General features: G+C 46.0%; 1 protein-coding gene and 1 long non-coding RNA gene across 14 annotated transcripts in view; one reads left to right on the plus strand and one right to left on the minus strand.

The window, feature by feature from the left end:
* Nucleotides 1–19044, minus strand: part of LOC138756910 (zinc finger protein 623-like) — a 93440-nt gene that overhangs the window by 29640 nt on the left and 44756 nt on the right. For 2 of the 13 annotated variants that reach the window (XM_069923309.1, XM_069923304.1), the window contains exon 1: nucleotides 6075–6179. Coding sequence is in view for 1 of the 13 variants with exons in the window: in XM_069923314.1 (XP_069779415.1) it covers nucleotides 18382–18396 (15 nt within the window). In the remaining 12 variants the exon portion in view is untranslated. Of the gene's footprint in view, nucleotides 1–4951; nucleotides 5099–6017; nucleotides 6180–13635; nucleotides 13680–18381; nucleotides 18397–19044 lie in introns of those variants that run through there. The other 11 variants (XM_069923307.1, XM_069923303.1, XM_069923308.1 and 8 more) reach the window with 10 other exon arrangements.
* LOC138756911 (uncharacterized) lies at nucleotides 229–18804 on the plus strand. Its single transcript, XR_011353235.1, has 3 exons — nucleotides 229–891; nucleotides 12853–12994; nucleotides 18759–18804. It is a non-coding gene; the product is annotated as an uncharacterized lncRNA (long non-coding RNA).

Raw genomic sequence — 19044 nt, forward strand, 5'->3', positions numbered from 1 at the left:
GGGCAGGGGGGGCGGTCTGGGGCGGGGGGGGCGGTCTGGGGCGGGGGGGGCGGTCTGGGGCGGGGGGGCGGTCTGGGGCGGGGAGGGCGGTCTGGGGCGGGGGGGCGGTCTGGGGCGGGGGGGCGGTCTGGGGTGGGGGGGCAAGGCGGGGGAGCGGTCTGGGGCGGGGGGGGCAAGGCGGGGGGAGCAGGGCAGGAGGCGGGGGGGAAAGGCGGGGGGGCAGTGTTATATATATAGAATTTAGGTTAAAATGGCTTAAGTTAAAATGTGATGATTAATCATAAAAGGGGAAGCCAGAATAGACAGGGAGCTTACCATAAAAGTTCAGCTGGACAATGTTATAACAAACAGAGATCTTTCATGGTCACAAAGAGACATGTAGGAGCCAAAGATTGATAAAAGAGTGAAAAACAGAATTTAGTGTGTGCAGAGTTCGTAGTGTACTTGACTAACATGATAATTACAAATGCAAGTGTACTTAGAATGATTTTGCAAAAACTAACCAATTAAAACAGTGTTAAAGAGGAGGGGAAGGACAAGCAAAAAAGGTATAAAAATCAATGCACTGTATGTATCGGGGCTTAACTGGTGAGAAACCAGTTGAGTCCAACTCTGCAGACTTGTAAATAAAGCTTGTCGTGTCATCAGTTTTAAAGAGACTCATGTGTGAGAAGTTTTATTTCTGACAAATGGGGGCTCGTCCGGGATCTACACTCCAGCCGTGGGGGGAGGCGAGAAGAGGGACATCGGAGGCGGTGCACCCCGCTGAGTTCAGCGGCTCCTAGTCCCTTGCTCGTCGCTTCGGGCGGCTTGAGCGAGTGGTATCCGGACAGGGTGACACGACAAGACGGAGAGGAGAAGGGTGACGGTTCAATCCCCGGGAAGACACCGGTAAGTGACGACTTACGATTGTGGTGTGGGGATTGGGTAACAGGTGTAACGGGATACACCTGTTAGGATAAAAAAAAACCTAACGTAATAGATCAGGTATAGAGCTTTTGTCGTGGCGTGAGGACCCTGTCGTGGGACTCTAGGATAGACCCCAGGGAAACCTCGGCGGTAACCGAAGGAGGGACAGCACCTCCGACGAAGTGCCGAGAAGAGAGGGGTCGACCCCAGGGAAACCTCAGCGGTAACCGAAGGAGGGACAGTACCTCCGACGAGGCGTCTGAGAAGAAGGGAGTAGGGTCCAGAACGAGAGGGTCCTCAGCAACGATAAACGGATCTAGGTGGGAAAATGGGAGGATCAAAATCTAAGGGCTCGTCTGAAAATTCAGGACAATTCCTGGGAGTTCCCCTTGACAGCCCTTTGGGGAGAATGTTTGAAAATTGGGCTAGTAAAAGATATCGAGACAAAAACAAGAAAAAGATGGTTCAATATTGTCTCCTTTGGTCGAAACAACCTATTAAAGGTTCCTCGGTCTGGTGGCCGAAATTTGGATCTGATGAGGATTGGGTTAGACAAGCATTAAACATATATGTAAATTCAAGACCAAAGGTGAATCAAGAAGAGTCACCATATGCATTTTGTTGGGTTCCCTGGCCAGGATCCTTAACAAAATGTTTTAAATTGAGGGTAGCGGGAGAAAAGAAGTGGGAACCTCTGGACAACCTTCCCCCTCCTTATATTCCCCCGGTGCCTACTGCGCCCGAGGAAAGCTCATTACCGGAGGGGAAAGGTGATGAATCTGATTGCCCCGAAAGGGGCCGGGAAAAAAAGAATGAATTAAGGGAGTCGGACCCTAAACTTCCACCAGTAAACCGACCCTGGACAAGATCCCAGACTGTTCCAGGACCATCAAAGTTTTCAATAAACCTAAATCCCCTGAGAGAAGTTCCTATGGGAGGACCGGGAGGGGGAACGGGATATGTGAATGTTCCCCTAACTAGTACAGAGGTGCGGGGATTTAAGAAAGAAATGAAAAAGTTATTGGAAGATCCTATAGGACTGGCTGAACAGCTTGACCAATTCTTGGGACCAAACACATATACGTGGGAAGAGATGCAGGCAATAATGGGAACATTATTTTCACCCCAGGAGAGGCAGATGATTCGACGGGCTGCCCTCCTCATGTGGGAATATGAACAACCTGGGGACCCTAGACCCCATGAACAAAAATATCCCTTAAATGAACCCAGGTGGGACAAACGAACACCCGAGGGATTGGCAAGTATGAGACAATATAGAGAGTGGACAATTAAAGGGATACGGGAGGCTGTGCCAAAGGGTCACAATTTTACCAAGGCATTTGGGAACCACCAGGGGAAAGACGAGTCCCCTACTGATTTTTTGGAGAGGGTGAGAAAGAATGTCCAACAGTATGCTGGTGTGGACCCTAGTACACCAATGGGTGAACAGCTTATTCGAATTGAATTTGTTTCCAAATCATGGCAGGACATTAGAAAGAAACTAGAAAAGGAGGAGGACTGGAGCGAAAAACCCCTAAGCGACCTGTTAAAAAAGGCGCAAAAAGTATATGTGCAGAGAGAAGAAGAAGATCAAAAGAGGGCGACAAAGGTTATGGTACAGACTATCCGACAGATGAATGCCGAATCCAGAGGGGAAAGAAAACAAAACCTTCCTCTAAACAATCCAAGATATCCAAGAGAGGGAAGACCCCGGAGGTTCGTTAAGTGCTACTACTGCAATGAGGAAGGACACTTTAAGAGGGAATGCCCCCGATACAAGAGGGAATTGCGTGCCCTCGAACTTATGGAAGAAGATTAGGGGGGTCAGGGGTTCCAAATGTTGGGGACCAAGTATAAGAGGGAACCCCTGGTAAAACTAAAAATTGGTCCCAAGGGAGAAGAGGTGGTGTTTATGGTGGACACAGGAGCGGAACGAAGTAGTGTAATAACTGTGCCAATCGGGACTGAACCTGTAAAAAGTAATTTGACAATTTCTGGGATAGAAGGGGCTCCCAGAATGGTATCAATAATTCCCCAAGTAACAGTGAAACTGGAAGAAAGAGAAGGGGTACAAGACCTCTTGTTATTACCTTCGGCTGGATTTAACCTCCTAGGAAGGGACTTACAGGCTCTCCTAGGTTTGGGTGCTCTCCCTGTGGACGGAGAAGTGCGAGTCCACCTCTGCGCTTTAAAGGAAGAGGATGAACGGCAGATTGACGAGAGAGTCTGGTATAAGGAGGGAAATCGAGGAGGTCTGGACATCCCACCTTTACATGTCACATTAATACCAGGTCATCAGCCGGTAAGGAAACGTCAGTATCCTATTTCTTTGGAAGGGAGAAAAGGGCTACAGCCGGTAATTGAGACTTTAATACGAGACGGACTATTAGAAGAATGCATGTCACCTTATAACACCCCTATACTCCCAGTGAAAAAGTCAGATGGATCCTATCGCCTAGTTCAGGATCTAAGAAGTTTGAATGCTATTGTTCAGACCCGCCACCCAGTGGTGCCTAATCCCTATACTATTATGAGTCAGATTCCCCCAGACCATGAGTGGTTTAGTGTTATCGACTTGAAGGATGCCTTCTGGACGTGTCCATTAGAAGAGGAAAGTAGAGATATGTTCGCGTTTGAATGGGAAAATCCATGGACAGGTAGACGGAGACAGCTTCGGTGGACTGTATTGCCCCAAGGGTTCACTGAATCTCCGAACCTGTTTGGACAAATGCTAGAACAAATCCTGGCGGACTATCCACAATCTGATGATTCCCAACTAATACAGTATGTGGACGATTTACTATTATCAGGACCCAAGGAACAAGAAATGAGGGGAGATACAATTAGACTCTTGAATTATCTGGGGAAAAAGGGTCTACGGGTGTCCAGAAACAAGTTACAGTTCGTTGAGAGAACTGTGGTATATCTGGGACACCAGATAAGTAAGGACAGAAACAGATTACCCCTGAACGGATTGTGGGAATCACTAGAATGCCGTTACCCCGTAATAAGAAGGAAATAAGACAATTCCTGGGACTCTTAGGTTACTGTAGGTTATGGATAGAGGACTACTCAGCGTTGGTGAAGTTTATGTATGAAAAGCTGACAAATGAAAATGAATATCCATTGAAATGGACCCAGGAGGAGGAGGGATGGTTTGAGGACTTGAAGCATCGCCTGACACGAGCCCCGGTACTCACTCTGCCCTCTTTAAAACAGCCCTTCCAGCTATTTGTCACTCATAACCAAGGAACAGCTGTGGGAGTTTTAACACAGGAAAAAGGTGGTCAGCGACACCCAGTGGCTTTCCTTTCCAAAATGATGGACCCAGTGTCTCGCGGATGGCCGACGTGTATCCAGGGAGTAGCGGCTGCTGCTCTGTTGGTAGAGGAAGCACGTAAACTTACTTTTGGAGGAAAGATGACTGTGTACACCTCCCATTCTGTGAGTGTTTTATTAACACAAACTGCCCATCGATGGCTGACTGATTCTCGTATATTAAAGTATGAAACCATTTTAATGGTTGGAGAAGATTTACAGTTTGCAAAAATTAATAGCTGCAACCCAGCTCAGTTTTTATACGGCAGTGAAACAGAGAAAGAGGTGGAGCATGACTGTGTCGAGTTGACAGATCTTCAGACCAAGACCCGAGAAGACCTTTGCGATACTCCGCTGGGAGAAGGATATGAATTCTACATTGATGGCTCCGCCAGATGTGTTGACGGAATGAGAAGAAATGGGTATGCTATAATAGAAGGAAATACTTGGAAAGTAGTAGAATCCACGAGACTACCCGGAAGCTGGTCAGCACAATCCTGTGAACTATATGCCTTGCAGAGAGCCCTCAAAATACTGGCAAAGAAAATTGGAACGATTTACACAGATTCCAAATACGCATACGGAGTAGTGCATACCTTTGGTAAGATCTGGAAGGAGCGTGGTCTAATTACATCAAGAGGAAAGGAATTGGCACACGAACAGATGATTACTCTGACTCTAGAAGCCTTAACATTACCCCAAGAAATAGCAGTGGTCTACATACCAGGCCATCAGAGGGGAGATACCCCGACAGCAATTGGAAACAGACTGGCTGATGAAGAAGTCAAAAGGGCAACCATGCAACAAGAAGTCCGTTTGCTGACCTTAATCCCAATAAGACAAGGCATAAAGAAGGCTCCCATTTTCACTGCTAAGGAAGAAAAGGACATGGATCAGCTGGGCGCAAGCCAGTTACCTGATGGAACATGGAAAACACCAGATGGAAGAATGGTTCTAAATAAAGAAATAACTCGCAATATTTTAAAACACCTGCATCATCAGAGCCACTGGGGCACCCAAGCCTTATGTGACACAGTGCTTCGAGAATATGTGTGTAAGGGAATCTACACCTTGGCCCAACAGGAGGTGCAGAACTGTCACCTATGCACAAAAATTAATAAAAAGGTAATGAGGACAGGGACCATGGGAGGTCAACCATTAGCCATACGCCCTTTTCAAAGTATCCAGATCGACTTCACAGAGTTACCTCAAGTCCAAAGATGGAAATATCTGTTGGTGATAATAGATCACTTTACCCGATGGGTAGAAGCCTTCCCAACAATAAATACTACAGCCTCTACAGTAGCTCGCCTCCTCCTAGAGCAGATAATCCCCAGATATGGTATAATGGATTCTATAGACTCAGACAGGGGTCCACATTTTTCTTCAAAAATCCAGCAATTGATTTGTGATGCATTACAGGTCTCTTGGAAATTACATACCCCTTGGCATCCACAAAGCTCAGGGAAGGTCGAGCGTATGAATGGAACACTAAAAATCCAATTGACAAAGTTAATGGTGGAAACTAAAATGCCTTGGATAAAGTGTCTGCCCCTAGCCTTATTGAGAATTCGTACTGCCCCACGAAAAGAGGAGGCGGGGGGGCAAGGCGGGGGGCGGTCTGGGGTGGGATGTGGGAAGAGGGGGGCTGCGGCGGGACACTCTCGCTGCCCAGGCCGTTATCAGGGTCCCTTCGCTCTGATTTCCACCCCCGTGTGACAGGAGGCGGATCCCCCCTCCCCGGCCCGACTGCGGGGACGAGGTCCCGCCCGGTCCTTGGTGCCGCTCACCTCCCGGCAGCACCGGTTCCACCAAGGCTCGGCTCCCCCGCCCGGGACGAGTCTCACCTGCACCACCGGGCCCCAGGCCGCGGCCTCCTCCGTGGACCGGCCTGTTGCCGAGGGAACGGCGCTCAGGGCGGCGGGCGGGCGCGGTGACGTCAGTGCGCCGCCTGGGCGGGGGACGCCGTCACGTGACGGGGCGGCCGCAGCTCTCGAGGTGGAGCCGAGTGATGGACGAACAGCCGAGAGCAGGTTGAGGAAGGACAAACACTGGGATGGACCGGAGGCGTTTCAGCACCGGATCCCGGAACCCAGGGCTCCCGTGGGCCCAGAACTAGGCCCAGCCTCGGGCTGGATTTATCCCACGACCCAGCTCTGCGGGAGCCTCCATCGGGCTGAGCCCGCGCAGGACTGCATTGATCTATCCCTTGATCACATCCTCTCGTGTGGCCTGTGGCAGAGCTGCATTGATCTATCCCCTGATCACATCCTCTCGTGTGGCCTGTGGCAGAGCTGCATTGATCTATCCCTTGGTCACATCCTCTCAAGCAGCCCTGGGCAGGATTGCATTGATTTATCCCCAGGTCACAACCTCTTGTCCCCACAGAGATGAACCTGCTTCAGTGTTCTGACTGCTGGAAGAACGTCAGTGAAAGAAACATCAGCGGTTCCTCACTGGGGAGAGGCCCTTCACCTGCCCCAAGTGCAGCAGGGGCTTCACCTAGACTTCCCACCTGCTGACACCAGCAGGTTCACACCAGGGAGAAGCAGTTCACCCACTCCGAATGCGGGAAAAAGATCGCCTAGGCCTCCAACCCGAGGAGCCGCCAGTGTCCACTCCAGGGCAGAGGCCTTTTGTCTGTTCTTAGTATGTTAAAGTTTGAGCAATTTAACATTATTTTGTGACATTGTAAAGGATTCTGAGACTTGTAAAAGCTGCCCAATTGTTACATCGTGGACCAGCAACAATAACAACAAGACAACGGTATCTTCAAACACAATTTTATTAATAATATCTTAATTAACTCTAAAACGTAACCCCACTATGCGCAATGTGTGTATGGCAGATCCCAAAGCATTACAGCTCGGGCACAATTCTGAAAAGTCATTCAAAGTTCAGTCTTAAACGTGTTGAAATTCAGAATCTTTAAATGGATATTCAGAAGTGATTACCAAGTATTTTGAGGCACTAAGTCATCAGACTTCTCAAAACTCATGAATTCTTGTCAAGTTGCTTTCAAAGAAATGTTTCTTGCAAATAATTTTTCACCATTCCCCTCTTTTGCGTAGAGGTTATGGAACTTGTGATTTCTGTTATGTTTTCACAAACCCAGACAAGGGTTAAATAAAATTACCATTCAAAATGATTCTGATTCAAATGCAAGAATGATCTTTACCAAGGTAGGAATGAGTCAAAGTGACCATTATAATGGCCACAGCATCACAGCTCTGTCTTGACAAAGAGAGGCAGCCGAAAGAGACCACTTTAATTCTGTGTCAAGGTGAATCTCTGATGATACTTAAATGCTTTCCTTAAGTCTGAATCCCATGACTGGCTTGAGCAATACTGTTCTAGTTTCAGTTTCCCAAAAGCATAGCTCATGGCAGATTGCCTTCTGTTTGTTTGAAGAGATGTTGTCTTAGCAAACAGTCCATTGTTTCAGGCTTTCAATGGTGAACAATAACTGGTTTTATGGCTCTGAACTTGAAGGGGCCTCAGCATCTGCTTCACATGGTGTTTCCCTGTCCAACCTACAAAGTAACTTGACTAAAAAATATAAAAATAAGCCTGTGACACCTCCTTCCAACAGAAATTTCTGAGTTTTAATAAGAAAATTTTAAACAACAATTCACAATTTTTCTTTCCTATTCCACATTTGAATGTATACATTATACAGATAAAAGTAACTTTTTTGCAACATTGCAAATCTAACATCTTTTAAAAAAAATTATTTAATAAATTACAATAATTCAAAACTAAATGTTTTATGTACATAAATTCATATAAATAGTGACATTTTTCATTTTCTCCCTATCTCTCCTCCCCCCCCCCACCCCCCAAATTTTAAAAAAAGGTGTCATCTGGTTATTATCCAATTATTGACTGTAAGTCTTTATCATTTACATTCTTCTTTGGCTTGGCTTCGCGGACGAAGATTTATGGAGGGGGTAAAAAGTCCACGTCAGCTGCAGGCTCGTTTGTGGCTGACAAGTCCGATGCGGGACAGGCAGACACGATTGCAGCGGTTGCAAGGGAAAATTGGTTGGTTGGGGTTGGGTGTTGGGTTTTTCCTCCTTTGCCTTTTGTCAGTGAGGTGGGCTCTGTGGTCTTCTTCAAAGGAGGTTGCTGCCCGCCAAATTGTGAGGCGCCAAGATGCACGGTTTGAGGCGTTATCAGCCCACTGGCGGTGGTCAATGTGGCAGGCACCAAGAGATTTCTTTAGGCAGTCCTTGTACCTTTTCTTTGGTGCACCTCTGTCACGGTGGCCAGTGGAGAGCTCGCCATATAACACGATCTTGGGAAGGCGATGGTCCTCCATTCTGGAGACGTGACCCATCCAGCGCAGCTGGATCTTCAGCAGCGTGGACTCGATGCAGCATCATTTACATTACTTTAAATCAAATAACAAAAAACCCTAAAGATCCAAAAAAAATTCTATAATATTAGATTCAATTCATCCCAGAAAAATTTTACTTTCTCACATGTCCAAGTTGAATATAGTACCATGTGGCGGTATGCCATTAGTCAGGTGAACCGGCCCCGCTTGTCATGCACGCGGCGGGGCAGCCAGCCAAAATGGCTCAGTTGGGAGGAATTACCTCCTAATTTCGGCACCAGTGATGTCGGGGCCCCCCAGTGCAATTCTCAGCCAGGTCCAGGCTGGGAGTATAAGACCAGCCAGGCAGCCTGCAATAAATCGGTCTTTGCTCACTGAACTCAACCCGTCTGGTTGTGCGATCCTTCAGTTAGCAGTGTAGCAGCTGCTAGAGTTGATGACCCCGACAGTTTCAAATGTCTTTGAACCCAACATGAACGACCCTTCGATCAATGCTATAGCCATCAAGCTTCCTGATTTATGGGTTCAGGAGCTGGAGACCTGGTTCAGCCATGCAGAGGCTCAGTTTCACCTCTGCCAGATTTCATTGGACTCGACCAAGTTTTACCATGTGGTTGCTGGCCTGAACCAGGCCACCATCAAATGAGTGCTGCACCTCATTCAGCACCCACCCATGAAAGATAAATACGGGACCAACAAGTGGGTGCTCATCGACCCACTCAGCTTCTCGAGGTGCCAGCGTGCCACTCAGATGCTGCGCCTCGACGGCTTAGGGGACAGAACTCCAGTCGAGTTGATGGATGAGATGCTTGCGCTCAAGGGTGATCACACCAACTGCCCACTCTTCGAGCGCATCTTCCTCAACAATCTGCCTGAAGACATCTGGCCGTTACTGTCCCAGGAGAGCTTTGTTGACCCTAGGAAGGTCGGTCAAAAGGCTCAGGAGCTATGGCTTGAACTCAACCTGGAGAGCTCAGCAGGTTATGAGTCACGGGCATGACCACGCCAAGCCTTCCTCTAGCACTGCGGTGGAACACCTGCCCCCTGCAGGGGCCTCAAAGAGCATAGCCAGAAGCAAGTCGTCCATTTCAGGCCTCTGCTTCTTCCACCAGCGCTGGGGAGCCAAGGCTCGGAAGTGTTGTCAGCTTTGCTCTTTCCAGGGAAACGAGCAGGCCAAGTGCTGTTGATGGCTGCAGCGGCTGGCCAAGAACACAGCCTCCTCTACCTGTGGGATTCAGTCAGTGGCCGACGCTTCCTCGTTGACACCAGGGCCCAGATCAGCTTCATCCTGGCCACAGCTATCGAGTCCCAGAACCAGCCTCCATGCAGCAAATTTGATGGAGATCCAGACGTATGGAGACAAGACTATCCACTTCCAGATCGGCCAGCAGAAGTTCTCGAGGAGGTTCACCATTTCATCCCTTCCAACCGCCATCCTGGGTGTCGATTTCCCCACCCAAGGCCCACCGGTCCACGCCAAGGCACGCCAGCTCCCGGCGGACAAGCTCCACATAGTGAAGGAAGTGTTCTCGCATCTGCAGGAGCTGGGGATCATTCAACGCCCCAACAGTCCTTGGGCTTCACCACTCCACCTGATCCCAAAAGCCTCTGGCAGCTGGCACCTCCATGGAGATTATCAACGGTTTAACGATGCGACGGTACCTGACCATTACCTGATCCCTCACATCCAGGACTTTACAGCCAACCTGCATGGTGCAAGGGTATTCTCCAAGGTCGACCTGGTGCGTGGGTATCACCAAATCCCGGTGCACCCCGAGGACATACCCAAAATGGCCATCATCACCCCCTTCGGCTTGTTTGAGTTCCTATGCATGCCGTTCAGGCTCAAGAACACCACCCAGACCTTCCAGTGCCTTATGGACACAGTGAGCAGGGATTTGAATTTCGTATTCCTTTACCTGGACGACATCCTTGTCGCCAACAGAGACTGGGCACAACACAAGTCTCACCTAAGCACCCTCTTCTCCCAACGGGCTGAATTCGGCCTAACGATCAATCCGGCCAAGTGCCAGTTTGGGAAAGAGTTCATGCAGTTCCTGGGCCATACCATCATGGCCAAAGGAGCCACACGTGCTGCTATGAAGGTCACTGCAATCAGGGAGTTCCCACGCCCGGACAACCTCAGGGGCTACAGGAGTTCAGGGGTATAGTCAATTTCTATAACCGCTTCATTCCATGCACTGTGCGCATCATGCAGCCACTCTTTGCCCTCATTGTGCCAAAGTCAAGACACTTGCCTGGACTCCAGAGGCCAGCAGGGCATCTGAAGCCACGAAAGATGCCCTCACGAAGGTTACCCTGCTCGTCCACCCATGCACCGACCTGCATATGGCGCTCTCTGTCGATGCCTCTGCCACAGCTGTCGGCGCCATCCTGGAGCAGCAGGTGAACAGACAGTGGAAACCACTGGCATTCTTTAGCCGACTTCTTCGCCCACCAGAGCGCAAGTATAGTGCTTTCGATTGTGAGTTGCTGGGCATGTACCTGGTGGTGCATCATTTCTGCTATTTCTTGGAGGGGAGGCCTTTCACCATTTTTACCGACCACAAACCCCTCACTCAGGTGCTCGCTATGGCAAGAGATCCCTGGTCGGCCCTCCAACAGTGTCACCTCTCCTTTGTGTCGGAGTTCACCACCGACATTTGGCACAAAGCGGGGAAAGAGAACTGGCCATTTGCGCACTGACACCTGACCTCGACTTCGACCAGCTTGCCCAGGATCAGAAGTATGACGAGGAGACGCAGGCTTTCAGGACTGCCATCACGGGCCTGCAGTTCCAGTACCTCCCCACTCCTCACGGTGAGGGCACCCTGCAGCCAGTGGTTCCCCAGCAGTGGCGCAGGCAAGTCTTCCACCATATCCATGACCTTTCCCACCCTTCCATCAGGTCCATGGTCCATTGGTGGGAAAACATTTCGTCTGGCACGAGCTTCGGAAGCAGATTGTGGACTGGGCCAGAACCTGCATCCATTGCCAGCTTTCTAAGGTACACAGGCACACCAGGGTGCCCATACAAGATTTTGAACACATCCGGGAATGGTTCAGCCACATATAGGTGGACATTGTCAGACCCTTGCCCGTTTCCCAAGGTAACTGTTACCTTTTCACAGTGGTAGACCACACCACTCGTTGGCCCGAGGTGATCCCGATGCCAGATGTCTCCACAGACTCCTGCACCCAAGCGCTTTTGAATGGTTGGGTTGCCCAGTCATCAGCCGAGCTGGTCTACACAGCACCGCTAGCCCTACCCGGTGAGTTCGTCAACGCACCTCACAACCCCCAGCAGTCACCGTATGGTCTACTTCCCCACCTCTGGGCCCATTTGGACTCCTTCACGCTCCCATCACCACCCAGACATGGCACACAGGCCTCGTACATCCCCAGCGAGCTGAACTCCGCAGAATACATTTTTATCAGGCAGGGCCCATCCATGACACCTCTACAAAGACCATATGAAGGGCCATACAAAGTCGTCCAGCGTTCAGGATCCACTTTCACACTGGACATCGGTGGTAAGAGGAAACTGTTTACGGTGGACAGGTTAAAGCCAGCCCACCTTGACTCCACTGAACTAGTAGTTGTGGCCCCACCCAAGAAGTGAGGCTGCCCGGCAAAAAAGGACATTGGTGCCAGTTCTGGGGAGGGGGAGTCTGTGAGGCGGTACACCACTAGGCAGGCGAACCGGTCCCGCTTGTCACGCATGTGGTGGGGCAGCCAGCCAAAATGGCGCCATCAGGGGTTTCCTCCCGACCTCAGCACCGGGCTCAGAAGCCCACACTTGGGGACCCATGTGATGCCCCAGTGACGTTGGGGGCCCCCCAGCGCGGTTCTCAGCCAGGTCTGGGCTGGGAGTATAAGACGAGCCAGGCAGCCTGCAATAAATCAGTCTTTGCTCACTAAACTCAACCCATCTGGTTGTGTGATCCCTCAATTAGCAGTGTGGCCACAACTACAATCAATTCCTTGTTTACACCAGAAGCATGCACAGAACTCATTTCAAACTGGCCACTGAAGAAGGAGGCCGTCGGCAACAGGCTGTTTCAAATATAATGGAATTCAATTTGGAAACTGCTAGGGAGTCCTAATCTGAGTGTCCCACTGTCACCAGGACTCATGAGATTGCCTTGTGACTTTAAGTCACAAGCTTTGTGTAAATATTATAAATAGTTAATGCCATTTTGTATAATAGTCTATATCTGGAGAAATTGTAGTAAAGAGCACAGTGTTCAGGGAAATCTCCTGTGTTTGTGGTTTCATTACTCTAGGTTACCAAGAGTGGGAGTTCAGTTCCTCATGTAACATTTCTGGCCACAGTTACAAGAAACATTTGCTGGAACACAGTCTATGTCAAGTGAAGAACTGGATCCAGAAATATTAGAAGCAAAAAAAAAATAAAGAAAGAGAAAGGTAAACTTCAAACTCAAATAGTGGATATACAATATTTTAATAAGCAATTAAAACTGTTAATGGAAACCCTGATGTCCTGATATTAGCAATGGATGTTAAAATACAACATGTGGAAAATATAATGATGGACATGAAAAAAACAATTTGAAAATGTGGAAGAAAGAGTAAAAAGTGTGGATGTAGATATGGATGTTTTGAAAGAAAAAAACATATTATGAATAAAGACACAAGAAATACTGGGTCAGAAAATTGATGCTTTAGAAAATTTTAGTAGATACAACAATATAAAAATAGTAGGTTTGAATGAGGGCGATTAGGGTACAGGCATCAAAGAATTTTTTAAAACAATGGATCCCACAATTCTTAGGAGCTGAGGAATCTCAAGATGGTATTGAAAATGAAAGAGCTCAGGGCTTTGACACCAAAACCTCAAATAAATCAAAAACCACAATCTATTTTAGTAAAATTGCTACGCTATCCAATAAGAGAAAAAATATTAGAATTGGCTGTTGGACAAGCCAGGGAAAGAAATGGACAAAAGTTTTGAGTTATGAAACAAAGTCAAGAATTTAATTCAACAAAAAAAATACAATGGAAGAAGGGTAACAATTGTATCTTACGTTTGTTGTTTATGCACTTACACAATTAGGACTTGGAAACATGGTGCTTTTCTCATTCTTTAATACTGTTAGAAGATCAAACCAGCAACCACAAAGAAGGCAGATCACACAGGGGTAAAGATGAACAATTACTTTATTAACAAAAATTCACCTTCAAACTTTAATTCAAAATCCCCCCCCCCCCCCCCATTTATAACAATGCCCACTGGTTACTATGCAAATTTCTACAACAATGTAAAACTAATAAATTCCCCAGCCTAAATATAACATATGTAATTAAAGCCAAAGTTATATTTCCAACCAGCCTACAGAATAACTTAGACACAAAACAAACACAAAACACATAAGACTCACAAAACTTCGATCTCAAATGAAGCAAAGATCATAAACAAAATTCAGTTTGTTTGGTAAACTGAAGCCAAAGGATCTTTGAGAGGGAGAGAGAGAGAGCACAAAATTTGAAGTTGTCTTGTGTTGCTTGCAGAGAGAGGAACAACGGCTTGGTCCAGATCCTTCTGGCTGCCTTCGGAATGTTCATCCTTTTTTGAAATCCCAATATTCTAAACTGTCCTCCAGACCATGACTCATGCTCTGGACCTTCTTCCACTCCACAGCGCCACCCAGTGGTGGATAATCGTCCAAATCCAGAAATGTTTAGATCACTTTCTGCACATGCTCAGTCTGTCTCCCACTCTCTCAGCAGTCCACCTTCACCTTGACTCTCTAAGGCAAATTGTCACTTTTCAGCACAAAACCACACAACACATAGGCCAATACACAACACAGAACTCTGTAACACCACCCCTGCTAAAAAAAATTGGTCCACAAGAACAAATTTTTAACAATTAATGGAAGTATTACATAAATAAAATAAACACTCCATTTTTTTTACAGTATGTGATTAGATTCATATCTACCCAGATTAACGTCTTGACAAACAATCTGCTATTACATTATCCATCCCCTTTATGTGTGTAATAATTAAATCATACTCTTGTAACAGTAAGCTCCAGTTCAATAACCATCTGTTCTTATTTATCATTTTAAATATAAAAACTAATGGATTATGATCAGTATATATTAATGGTTTTTGAGCAGTACAAATATACACATCAAAATGTTGCAATGCTAAAACAAGCGCTAATAACTCCTTCTCAATGGTTGAATAATTTCATTGATGGTTGTTAAACTTTTTTGAGAAGTATGAAATAGGATGTTCTATCCATCACCATCCTTCTTCTATAACAGTACAGCACCAACCGCTTCATCACTGGCATCCACGGCTAAAGAGAATGGCTTTTCAAAGTTAGGGGACACAAGTACAGGATGATGGCATAAAATGGCCGTTAACTTCAGAAACGCTTCCTGGCATGCATCTGACCAGATAAATGTTTCTTTCTTTCCAAGTAGTTTTGTTAATGGGAGTGGAATCTCTGCAAAGTTTTTACAATATCTACAATAGTAGTCAATCATACCTAGAAATCTCCGAAGAGCTTTCTTATTACCGGGGATAGGGAACGCAGTGATAGCCAATACTTTTGCTCCATTTGATGCCTCCTGTCCCTGTCCTACCACATAACCCAGAAAAATTACAGTGGCATGTCCAAACTCACTCTTGTGCAAATTCACTGTGAGGTGTGCTTCCACAAATCTCTGAAATAACTGCTCTATTCAAGCATGTGTTCTTCCCATGTATCCGTACTAATTACTAAATCATCGGTATATGGTCCTTTGTGCTCCAAACCCTGAATTACTGCATTAATCATTCTCTGAAATGTACCAGGTACATTTTTCGTCCCGAAAGGCATAACATTATACTCATACAATCCCAAAGGTGTAACAAATGCAGAAATCTTCCTGCCTTTCTCTGTCAAAGGAACACACCGATATCCTTTTAAGAGATCAATCTTTGTAAGAAACTTAGCCTTCCCCTCCTTATCTAAGCAATCATCTATTTTGGGAATAGGGAATGCATCAGTCTTTGTCACCATGTTTACCTTTCGATAATCTGTACAAAACCTAGTTGAGCCATCTCGCTTAGGCAGACAAACACAGGGTGAACTCCAATTTGAACTTGATTTTCAGATGATGTCATTTTTGAGCATATAATCCACCTCTTGATCCAACAATCTGCTCTTTTCCTGATTAACTCGATAAGGATGCTGCTTAATAGGCTTAGCATCACTGACCTCCACATCATGACAAGCCATGGTAGTTCTTCTTGGAACATCTGAGAATATATCCTTAAATTTCATAAGTAATGTCTTCATTTCTCCCCTTTCTGATTTAGTCAAATGCATTAACTTGGTGTCTAAGTTTTGCAAAACTATAGAATTTTCTAGCCTGGGGCTTATCACTTTCTGTGCTCCATGACCTCCCACGAAACTTATCTCCTCCTTACTTTCCTCTATAACTAGCACCTTGGTTGGAATCCTAATCTTCTCCTCAGTCATTTTCTCAAAGTAAGGTTCACGTGACAGACCTGTGACTCTCTTCGACGATCAGGCGTCTCAATGACATAGAGGCATGAAGAGGCTTTGGCTGACAGAGTAAAAATAAATCCAAAGTGTTTCTATAAGTACATTAAAAGTAAAAGATTAGTGAGAGATAAAATTGGACCCCTTGTAGATAGCGAGGGTAGGCTGAGTGAAAAGTCTGAGGAAATGGGGGAAATTTTGAATGATTTCTTTGCCTCGGTATTCACTAGGTAAAAAAATGTTGAACTAGTTGAAGTAAAGAAAAATAGTGGGGAGGTCATAAAGCATATAAGGATAACCGAGGAGGTAATGATGGCTGTGTTAAAAAAGATAAAGGTGGATAAATCTCCTGGACCGGACAAAATATTCCCTAGGACACTCAGGGAGGCTAGTGGACAGTTAATGGGGCCATTAACAGAGATATTTAGGATGTCACTGGCCACGGGGGTGGTACCAAAGGATTGGAGGGTGGCGCATGTGGTTCCTCTGTTTAAGAAAGGGTCCAAATGCAAACCTGGGAATTATGGGCCTGGAAGTCTGACGTCTGTGGTGGGCAATTTGATGGAAAGTGTTCTGAGGGATGCTATTTATAAATTTTTGGAGGTACAGGGATTGATAGGGAGTAATCAGCATGGTTTTGTCAGGGGTAGATCATGCTTGACAAGCCTGATTGAGTTCTTCGAGGGGGTTACAAAAAAGGTTGATGAAGGGAAAGCTGTGGATGTTGTCTATTTGGACTTTAGTAAGGCTTTTGACAAAGTTCCCCACAGGAGATTAGGAAAAAAGGTGGAGGCATTAGGTATAAATAAGGAGGTAGTGAAATGGATTCAGCAGTGGTTGGATGGAAGGTGTCAGAGAGTAGTGGTAGAAAATTGTTTGTCCAATTGGAGGCCGGTGACTAGTGGAGTTCCTCAGGGTTCGGTCCTGGGTCCACTATTATTTGTTATATATATTAACGATCTGGATGTAGGGGTAGAGAATTGGATAAGCAAGTTTGCAGATGACACAAAGATTGGTGGTGTTGTGGACAGTGAGGTAGATTACCGTAGATTAAAAGGTGATTTAGGAAGGGTGGAGGTGTGGGCTGAGAAATGGCTGATGGAATTTAATACAGATAAATGTGAGGTGCTACATTTTGGAAAGGCAAATTTAAATAGGTCATATACATTGCATGGTAGACAATTGGGGAGTGCAGAGCAACAAAGGGATTTAGGAGTGATGGTAAATAGTACCCTCAAGGCTGATACTCAGGTAGATGGTGTGGTGAAGAAGGCATTTGGAATGTTGGCCTTCATAAATCAGAGTATTGAATTCAAGAGTAGGGAGGTTAAGGTGAAATTGTACAGGCATTGGTGAGGCCAAATTTGGAGTACTGTGTACAGTTTTGGTCACCAAATTATAGGAAAGATATAAACACAATAGAGAGAGTGCAGAGAAGGTTCACAAGAATGTTGACAGGATTTCAGGGTCTGAGTTACAGGGAAAGGTTGTGCAGACTGGGGCTTTTTTCTCTGGAGCGTAGAAGATTGAGAGGGGACTTGATAGAGGTGTTTAAGATTTTAAAAGGGACAGACAGAGTAAATGTGGATAGGCTTTTTCAATTAAGAAAGGGGGAGATTCAAACTAGAGGACATGGTTTAAGATTCAAGGGGGAAAATTATAAGGGGAACATGAGGGGAAATTTCTTTATGCAGAGGGTGGTGGGGATGTGGAATAAGCTTCCGGCAGACGTGGTCGAGGCGGGATCATTGGTTACATTTAAGGAAAGACTGGATCGTTACATGGATAGGAGGGGACTAGAGGGGTATGGACCGGGTGCTGGTCAGTGGGACTAGGAGGGTGGGGATTTGCTACGGCATGGACTAGTAGGGCCGAACTGGCCTGTTCTGTGCTGTAAGTGGTTATATGGTTATATGGTTAAACCAATGGCTTATTTGTGAGTTTCATCGCAGGTATGATTCTGCCCTCTGCTAAATCATTTCCTAACAAAAGAGAAACTCCATCCACTGGCAGATTTGATCTTATCCCTATCATATCCAGGCCATTAACTAAGTCTGATTTCATCACTATTCTATGGAAAGGTATAGGCTCTGCTTCACCTCATCTCCAATATCGGTCTCCTCACCAAAATTCAAAATATAGCTTCATACAAATGATTGGGTTGCTCCGTATCCTGCAGGATTTTAACTGGCACTTGATTGGATCCTTCTTTAACTGAAATGAAACTTTCAGTCATTAATGGTTTAAAAATATCCCTAACTTTCTCACTCTGAACACAGGCAGTTGGTACCACCCCTTTTTCTTTCTTCCTTTTCAGTGCAGGACAGTTTGCTATTATGTGCCCTGGCTTCTTACAATAGTGGCAAATAACTCTCGAAAAAAATTTCTTCACCCATTTCTCTTTCTCTCTTCCTTTAACCTCACTTCTAGATTTTCTTTCTACTTTACTTGATTTATCAGCAGTATTCCTTTGAAAGGTTTTCCCTGGTGTCCACTTCGACTCGTGGGTTAAAGCATATTCCTCTGTGAATTTAGCCAATTATTGCCAAGTTTTTATATTTTTCTCGGCCAAGTACACTTGAATATCGTGAGGAACACAATTTTTAATCTCCTCAATCAGAATGATTTCCCTTAATAAATCAAAGTTATTTTCTACTTTCATTGCAGCACACCACCAATCAAAACACACAAACTTCCTATAAGGAAAACCCAGGTAAGATTGGGTTGCTGCTTTTTATAAACTCCTGAACTTTTGTCTATAAGCCTCTGGGACTAGTTCATAAGATCGGAGTATAGCCTGCTTTCAAATTTGTAATCAGCTGCTTGTTGTACAGCGAGACACAAGTACACCTGTTGGGCTTTCCCTTTAAGAACACTTTGTAGGAAGAGTGACCACTGGTCTGGTGGCCATTTTAAATTTACAGCTACTTTCTCAAAATGCTGAAAATACTGG

This window comes from Narcine bancroftii, chromosome 3, assembly GCF_036971445.1.
Source record: "Narcine bancroftii isolate sNarBan1 chromosome 3, sNarBan1.hap1, whole genome shotgun sequence".
Classification (NCBI taxonomy): Eukaryota; Metazoa; Chordata; class Chondrichthyes; order Torpediniformes; family Narcinidae; genus Narcine; species Narcine bancroftii.